This window comes from Doryrhamphus excisus, chromosome 16 (genome assembly GCF_030265055.1).
Source record: "Doryrhamphus excisus isolate RoL2022-K1 chromosome 16, RoL_Dexc_1.0, whole genome shotgun sequence".
Taxonomy (NCBI): domain Eukaryota; kingdom Metazoa; phylum Chordata; class Actinopteri; order Syngnathiformes; family Syngnathidae; genus Doryrhamphus; species Doryrhamphus excisus.
This window is the reverse complement of record NC_080481.1, coordinates 16,187,501-16,196,768: the sequence shown is the minus strand read 5'-3', so window position 1 is coordinate 16,196,768 and position 9,268 is coordinate 16,187,501. Positions and strand designations below refer to the sequence as shown.

General features: G+C 33.8%; 1 protein-coding gene across 3 annotated transcripts in view; it reads left to right on the top strand.

Moving 5' to 3' along the window:
* Positions 1-43: 43 nt before the first annotated feature.
* Positions 44-9,268, top strand: part of LOC131104860 (transmembrane protein 237B-like) — a 17,449-nt gene continuing 8,224 nt past the window's right edge. Inside the window, exons 1-10 of one of the 3 annotated variants that reach the window (XM_058052464.1) lie at positions 44-222; positions 436-471; positions 3,599-3,630; positions 3,712-3,725; positions 3,799-3,861; positions 3,933-4,058; positions 4,982-5,048; positions 6,505-6,662; positions 8,910-9,039; positions 9,112-9,268. The exon at positions 9,112-9,268 is cut by the window's right edge and continues 35 nt beyond it. In XM_058052464.1, coding sequence (XP_057908447.1) covers positions 202-222; positions 436-471; positions 3,599-3,630; positions 3,712-3,725; positions 3,799-3,861; positions 3,933-4,058; positions 4,982-5,048; positions 6,505-6,662; positions 8,910-9,039; positions 9,112-9,268 — 804 coding nt within the window. In that variant the 5' untranslated portion in view covers positions 44-201. Of the gene's footprint in view, positions 223-435; positions 472-3,412; positions 3,511-3,598; positions 3,631-3,711; positions 3,726-3,798; positions 3,862-3,932; positions 4,059-4,981; positions 5,049-6,504; positions 6,663-8,909 lie in introns of those variants that run through there. The other 2 variants (XM_058052463.1, XM_058052465.1) reach the window with 2 other exon arrangements.

The window sequence follows — 9,268 nt, the reverse complement described above, 5'->3', positions numbered from 1 at the left end:
GCTGTTATTATGAGCTTTTATTTTGAAGACAGGATGACACCCACCCAGACCCCATGGAAAACATCCGGTTGGCGCAGTATTTTGAGCTGCTTTTTCTACAGTAAATAGAAGTAAATTACGGTTTTTAATGTAGCGTGTCTGTCACGCAGGGAATTGAAACATGAATTAAATACACGGTAATATAAACAAATCGAACTTAATATGGACAACGGGGTCTCACAGGTAACGTTTTCCAAGTTAGCTCCTAGTTGTTTATTGTGCATGCTAGCATAGCGGCTACTGAAGGTAACACGATTCAGAAATTGTTTTTTTTTCTCAAAGTCACGTTTTCATTTCATGAATATGAGCTTGCTGACAAGTTTAAGAATATAATTAAGTATATAAGTACAAGCTTTGATGCCGAAGTGACTTGAATATTTCTGTTTGCCTTCTTAGAAAATGCGACCCAGGGAGCTGCCTCCTCTACCTCAGGTTAGTCAGTATATTGTGTACTAAGTCTGTTGCATTTAAGGGTTAAAATCTTACGTACTTACCCACACAGTCACCTTTACATTAGTATTACATATTATAGTACATATAATCAGAGACAATAAGCATTCAAGATTGAAATAAGGCTCGTGTCATGTGTGTTTTAAAGTAGTTTTACTTTAGTTTTAAAGTGGCTACATTGGCTCCCCGTCCGCTTCAGGATCGATTTTAAGATTCTCTTACTGGTTTTTAAATGTCTTAACGGCATTGCACCTTCTTATTTATCTGATCTGCTTTTACCATATCAACCCCCATGGCCCCCACCTGTGGAACAGCCTGCCGGATAGCCTCAGGACTGCGGATATGGAGGACCAAAACTGTCAAAATAATAAATAAATAAAAGTGGAAATAAAAACAAACAAAAAAAAAATTAAATACAAAAAATAAATATAAATGGAAATAAAAACAAAAATAAAAAAATATATACATAAATAAATAAAAGCAAAAATAAATACAAAAATAAAAAAAACAAGATTCAAAAATTAAAAATAAATACAAAAATAAATGTAGAAATAAATATATAAATAGAATTACATATCAATAAATAAATAAAAGCACTCTGCTCTCATATGTATTTATTTCATGCAGCAGACAATGTCAGCTTGAAATGCAGAAGGAAAAACTATTCAAATGAGGGGGCGGTCCTAAGTGTGTCTTGGGTTGAACTGTTCGCCTATTGGTTGATCGACCTGTGAGTGCGAAAAAGCTCCGTCGGGGAGGAGAGAGATCAGGCTCCAATAAGGCTTCCACCCGGAAAAGCAGGTAATCCGGGGAAGCATGATCCGAAATATCTGCTAGCAAACGGAGATCCCTGGAGATTGCAGCCATATTTACCGCCATTGAGAGTGGTGTGGTGACTTCCTCTTGCTGTGGCTGTTTGCAGGCATACCTAGTCGATTTTCGCACTCACATGTCGATCAACCAATAGGCGAACAGTTCAACCCAAGACACACTTAGGACCGCCCCCTCATTTGAATAGTTTTTCCTTCTGCATTTCAAGCTGACATTGTCTGCAGCATGAAATAAATACATATGAGAGCAGAGTGCTTTTATTTATTTATTGATATGTAATTCTATTTATAGATGTATTTTTGTATTTATTTTTAATTTTTGAATCTTGTTTTTTATTTTTGTATTTATTTTTGCTTTTATTTATATATTTATGTATATATTTTTTTATTTTTATTTCCATTTATATTTATTTTTGTGTATTTAATTTTTTGATTTTTTTTTTCATTTTTGTTTTTATTTTCACTTTTATTTATTTATTTATTTATTATTTTGGCAGTTTTGGTCCTCCATAGCGGAGACTGTTGATATTTAAAAAAAATAAAATAAAAAAAAAGATTAAAGACACACCTTTTTAATCAGGCTTTTAACTAATATTTTTAAACTTTTCTTGTGTTTTTATCTTTTTAGTTCTATTTTATGCTTTTAGTCTTTAGCTTTTAACTCCAGTATTTCCTCAAGGGGTGGGGTCCTCCACACTGGGGGCTGTGTCGGGTCTGTTGAGGGGGTGCCATCCTTGGGTCCCTTCGACCCGGCCGGCTGGGGGTTCCTCCCTTTTAATGTGGGGGTCTGCCCGTCTGTTGGAGTCGGGGGGGGCCGGGTGCTGGTCCCCCGATGGCACGGCCTGCAGCTCCTCCCAGTGTGGACGGCCCAAAGGTGGCGTTTACTTGATCCTCAGTGCCATGCCATGTCTCCCTACTGTGTGTGATTGTGTGTGTGTGTGTGTGTGTGTCTAGTATGGAGGATGGGAGGGAGGGGCTTTCTTTTGTTTCTTTGTTTTTCCTTTTAATTGTGGTAATTGTTTTTAATTCTGTAAAGCACTTTGTGTTGCATGTCTTTGCAAGAAAAGTGCTATACAAATAAAGTTGATTTGATTTGTTGCAATAAATACCTTCCGGACGTAGGGACAGGAAGTGACGTTATTTTTGATGGGTTACAGCCACGACAGTAGCCCATTTTTAGGTTGTTATTATTGATCATTTAAACCTGCAATCAAGTTAGGCGTGAACCTACACCAAGTCACCATAGTAGAATGCTGAATTCACAATTTTAATGCGGCGTCCTTGTATTTGCATTTTATGCTTGACAGTGCACAATGTAGGCAAAAAATATATATAAGGTGCTTCATTATGCATATTTTTTTTTACTAATAATAGTTGGTATTGAATCACAAAAACAGTATTCATTCATTTTCTACAGCTTGTCCTCACGAGGGTCGCGGGGGATGCTGGAGCCTATCCCAGTTGTCTTGGGGCAAGAGGCGGGGTACACCCTGGACTGGTGGCCAGCCAATCACAGGGCACATATAGACAAACAACCATTCACACTCACATTCATACCTATGGACAATTTGGAGTCGCTAATTAACCTAGCATGTTTTTGGAATGTGGGAGGAAACCGGAGTACCCGGAGAAAGCCCACGCATGCACGGGGAGAACATGGAAACTCCACACAGAGATGGCAGAGGGTGGAATTGAATCCTGGTAGCTGTGAGGTCTGTGCGCTAACCACTCGACCGCCGTGCAGCCACAAAAACAGTATGATTTATCAATTATTATATGTTTGAAAATGCGAGTGCTGCATTCTTGCACATAAATATTGCCATCAAGTAATCGACTTTACAACACTTCAGTCACTAAGTACACAGTTTGCATACCTACATAGTATACATATTAAGTGTACCGACAGAAGTACTCACGCACCATTAACTTCCATTATTGTTAATTTTGAACAAAAGGTTGCATTCTTTGCAAATGCACAAATTATTGGTTGCTCTTCCATGTTGGACCAACATCCACATAGCGTCGCAGCGGGTTTGACCCCTTCCCTGAGTAATCCTTCCTCATGAGCACAGATTTAGCAGAGGATTTACCGAGCAGGTTATGCACTCCCTCGCTCCACGTCTCACTTGATTCTTGAATGGAATGGCTAGAAAGACGCCGGTGAAGCTGCTCTCTTGTCTTCTAATCTGCTGTAATAATAATAATAATAATAATAATAATAATAATAATAATAATAATAATTATATCAACTGACCTGTGATTCACCTTTATTTCTGTAGCGAGGACAGAGAGCGCTTCCTGCAGTGCCAAGGTAGGTAAATATATATTTTTTTAAGTTTCCTATATTACCTTGACTAACGTGCTGCTCTTTTTTTCATAACGCGGACTTAAGAGAAGACATGGCTGGTAAGTGACAAACTATCAGCAGGTAGCAAATCAATTTCATCTTGCTAGTAAGTGAAGTATGATTATGTAACAGATGTGCCAAAACAAAAGAAGAGGAGGGTGAGAAGGGAGGCAGGCGACACGGACGGGTCACAAGGTCCTTCACGTCGCCCACACTACCTCGTGTAAACACCTCCGCACCATCCTCACGTCTTCACGTTCTTTCAGATCAGGCAATGAACATGGAAGGCCCGGGCAGCAGACGGACATCTGACGTCGGAGAGAACGTTTCACTTGAAACACCTGCTGATGCTCCTCAAAGGAAGAAGAAGAAAAAGAAGAGCGCGACATTAGGTAATGGTAATGGTAATGGTAATGGTTTAATTTCATTTGAATATGCATCAGATTACAATTGAATGCATCCCATAATCAGTTCCCAGTTCCACATGTCCAAAAGGAGTAGGAAGAAGCATTATTATTATTAATATTAATTAATTTATCATTTTATTTTACTGAAATGCTATGCTAACGCTAACATAGTCCTAGCATATCAGTGTTTCAAATGGAGTTCTTCCTTGAGATCATATTTCTCCTCTCTTGTAGAGAAGTATTTGTTCACTTCCTGCTTTCCCAATATAATTTAAGTATTTTTTTACTTTATTTTATTTATTTTTTATTTATTTTTTTTATTTATTTTTATTTATTTTTTATTTTTAATTTAATTTTTTTATTTTAATTTTTTCGTTTTTCATTTTATATTTTTTATTATTATTATATTATTAATAGTATTATTATTATTATTTATTAGTATTTATTTATTATTTTATTTTACTGAAATGCTATGCTAACACTAACGTAGTCCTAGCATATAAGTGTTTCAAATGTAGTTCTTCCCTGAGATCATATTTTTCCTCTCTTGTAGAGAAGTATTGGATGACATTTTTAGCTAATTGGTTATTTTTAGCCTTATGCATTATTTTAGCTGTTTGAAGATGAACTATATCAGCAAGTTGAAGTATTTGTGATTTTAGAAAGAAGGAGTTAGTATGTTCTCTGTAGGCGGCATTATGAATTATCCTTACTGACCTTTTTTGCAGTACATTTAGCGAGTGAAGATTGCTTTTATAGTTATTAGCCCATATTTCCACACAATAAGTAAGATATGGTAGAACCAGAGAGCAATAAAGAGTGTGGAGTGATTTCCGATTGAGAACAAGTAGTAGTTGTACACAGCAAGGACATTAGAGCTAAAGACATGTTTTTGTTTTCACTTTCAGATCTGGAAGACGACCAAGCTGATCTGCTGAACGGGGACACGGGGGATCAGACTAAGAAGAAGAAGAAGTAAGGAAGAGCCAAACGTTCACTTAGTATGTGTAGATGAGGCTACAATCACAATCACAATCACAATACGGTCAAATATGTTAAAAAATGTGTTTTTTGGCTGAATCTAGCATATATGTACATTTAAGTAAACTATTGTGGCCTAAATTAAACATTTCCAAGCATAAAAATGACTTAAAATACAAGTACAAGGCAGAAGAAGCATTATAAATGTGAGTCTAAGGTTCCCGAGGGAACACATTGACCGTGACACCACTCGAGCAACAGTTTTATTCACATCTGTCATGGCTTCTTTACTCTTATTCTTTCTACTCTATTGTGTAGTAGGAGTGTAAAGCCATTTAAAGTCGCCTTTACAATGCATCAGTGTATATCGGCTTTAAAGTACGCTGTCAAGAAATGTCAGTCTGTTATCTTATTTGTGTCTAATATTCTCGTCTTTTGTTTACTATATTGGGTCATGGGAGTGTATAGATGACTATAGGGGTGTTATTTCAAGTCTTGAGGGCTCTAATAATGTTAAAAACTTTTCTGTACCCTAACTATGAAAATATTTATATTATATTATTATTATTTATATATTATTTATTATTATTTATATATTATTTATTATAATTTATATATGTTATTTATTATTATAATATTGTTGTTATTATTATTATATAATTATTATTTATATATTATTTATTATTATTCATATATATTATTTATTATTGTATTATTTTGTTATTATTATTATATAATTATTATTTGTATATTATTTTTATATATTATTATTTATTATTATTTATATATATTATTATATTATTATTTATATATTATTTATTGTTATATAATTATTTATGTTATTTATTATTATTCATATATTATATATTGTTATTATTATTATATAATTATTATTTATATGTTATTTATTATTATTCAAAAAATATTTATTATATTGTTATTATTATTATATAATTATTATTTATATATTATTTATTATAATTTATATAAGTTATTTATTATTATATTATTGTTGTTATTATTATATAATTATTATTTATATATTATTTATTATTATTCATATATATTATTTATTATTATATTATTGTTGTTATTATTATTATATTATTATTATTATTTATTATTATTTATGTATGTTATTCATTATTATATTATTGTTGTTATTATTATATTATTATTTATATATTATTTATTATTATTTATATATATATATTATTATATTATTGTTATTATTATTATATATATATTATATATTTATAATATTGAATCCCACTTTATGAAAATCACGCTAAACGAGGGATGACTGTATTTACCTTCCGTCTTCTTAACAAAATGGATGATTGTACTTCTTCTTGATTGTGTCCTTCAAAATTGTACTCACTCCTCAGTTTAAATGTACTCAGCATGTTAAGTGTAAGCACATACTGTAAGCGCTCTTCCCTCTTTTAAGGAAGCCAAAAGCTGTGGAATCGTCACTTCCGGATGAATTGGATATAGAAGAAGATGACGTGGTCACAGACGTAACATCTCCCATCCCACAGCATTCCCTGTTCTCTGCCCCACAGGGACAGAGCCAGCCTGTCGGGAAGGTCTTTGTGGAGCGCAACAGTAAGTTATGAAATTAGACCTGTCATGATAATCGTGAAATCGATTACCGTTTTCTGGAGTATAAGTCGCACAAGGCTAAAAATGCATAATTAGGTAGAAAAAAAACATACATAAGTCGCTCTGGAGTATAAGTCGCAGGAACAGCCAACCTATGAAAAAAAGTGTGACTTATAGTCCGGAAAATACGGTAATTTAACAAGGAAATGAAACCAACAACAGCAAAAATTGAAAAAAAACTATCAATAATACAAGAATGAAGTGAAAATATAATCTAATTTGTGCAATTTTAGTAGCAGAAAGTTTGATATTAAAGTCCTAATATTATGAAACACAAACAAAACAACAAATAAAGTTGCAATTTTTGGAATATTAACTGTGGGAAAACGTATACCGTATTTTCTGGACTATAAGTCGCTCCGGAGTATAAGTCGCACAAGGCTAAAAATGCTAAAATTAGCTAGAAAAAACATACATAAGTCGCACTGGAGTATAAGTGGCATTTTTTTCGGGTAATTTATTTTCCAAACTACTTGACCAAAACAGACATTACGTCCTCTTGGAAGGCAAGTTCTAACAATAAAAGAATAGAGAACAGGCTGAATAGGTGTAAGATATGCTAACACAATGCTTATTCAGCTACACAAAAAATAAACATGAACACAAAAGGTGTCCAGTGTTTATGGAACATAAACACTTTTTTCATTTATAAGTCGCTCTGGAGTATAAGTCGCAGGAACAGCCAACCTATGAAAAAAAGTGCCACTTATAGTCCGGAAAATACGGTAATTTAACAAGGAAATGAAACCAACAACAGCAAAAATAGGAGAAAAAAATATAAATTTTACAAGAATGAAGTGAAAATATAATCTAATTTGTGCAATTTTAGTAGCAGAAAGTTCGAAAACAACAAATAAAGTTGCAATTTTTTTAATATTAACTGCGGGAAAACGTATACCGTATTTTCTGGACTATAAGTCGCAATTATCGAGCAGTGAAATTTGTTATCATGGCAGGCCTTAGATCAGGGGTCTCAAACTCAATTTACTTGGGGGCCACTGGAGCTAGGGTCTGGGTGAGACTGGGCCGCATCAGGTTTTCCCAAAAAAAACACAAAAAAACGCATTTATTAAAAACAAAAAAATAAAAAAAAACGTTGCTTTGGTTCCAATTTTCTACAATAAAAGCTCTGATAAAACATTCCACTGTTCTCAAATATCTTACTTTTTATTTTTCTACACAAAATAAGATGAAAAATAAATAAACAAATCAAGAATAAAGAAAATCAATAATAAATAAATAAATATAATAATAATAATAATAATAAAACAGCAAATCATGAAAACTTAAGAAACCACATATAGTTGGTGGGTAGACAAATGATTTTTTTCATATTAAAATGAACAAAGCATTATTAGAGCCTTGTAGACATGACAAAACACGACTATAGTCACATTTATACTCTTTTTATTTACAACATATTGTGCAACTGCAGGGTCTTGAGACACATGCTAACTCACAAACTAGAGAGCTAGCGACCTAAACGGTAGCCTAACGGTAGTTATTTCCTTTAAACTTAAAACTTAATCTTAAACTTAATCTTTGTGACATTCTGGATGAGTATGTAAAAGATCAGGATGAACTTATGCAAATATTTCAACTTTCCTTAAAAGAAAAATATTTTTTTAATTTTAAAAATTTTATTTTTGAATTTTAATTTACTTAAATTCAAAATTAATAATCAATAAATTATTTCTATTATCTACTGTTATATTACATTATTATTATTTTGTTAGTATTTTATCCTCATAATATTTTGATTTTATTCTGATAATATTCACATCGTCACATTTATACTCTCTTTATTTACAACATATTGCGCAACTGCAGGGTCTTGAGACACATGCTAACTCGCAAACTAGAGAGCTAGCGACCTAAACGGTAGCCTTCAAGTTATTTCCTTTCAACTTAAATAACTTAAAAAACTTACCACTTCCACACGGATAGGGAGGATAACTATTAACAGTTATTTAACCTTTAACATGAACATTAATCAAACGTAATAATTTTTTCCGGGTACATGATACCATACAGCATCCATATCAAACTTAAATGAAACTTTCATATCAAGGCGGGGGCCTCAAACTTGTGTCCTGCGGGCCACATTTGGCCCGCGGGCCGCATGTTTGAGACCCCTGCCTTAGATAGAATATATTTTAATGAATTTATTGATTGTATGTTATTGTGTAGAGCGCTTCCAGGCAGCAGAGCGCTCCGACTGGAGGAAGCCCAGCGACCAGACGGAAAACAACGACTTCCAGCTCATGCAGCCTCGCTGGACCACCAGAGATGTTTCTCTAAGGGTGCATGAAGGATTCAGGTGGACCCAGATTGCATTGGATGACTTGATTCCATGTGTGACTCAAACCGTGTGCTTTTGTCTCCGATTCAGGATGTTCGCGCTGTACTGTCACGGCTTTCTAGCAGGATATGCCGTGTGGAACATGGTGGTGGTGTACGTGCTAGCTGGGCAGCATCTCAGCGCTCTCCCCAACCTGCTGCAGCAGTACCACTACTTGGCTTACCCGTCCCAGTCGCTGCTCTACATG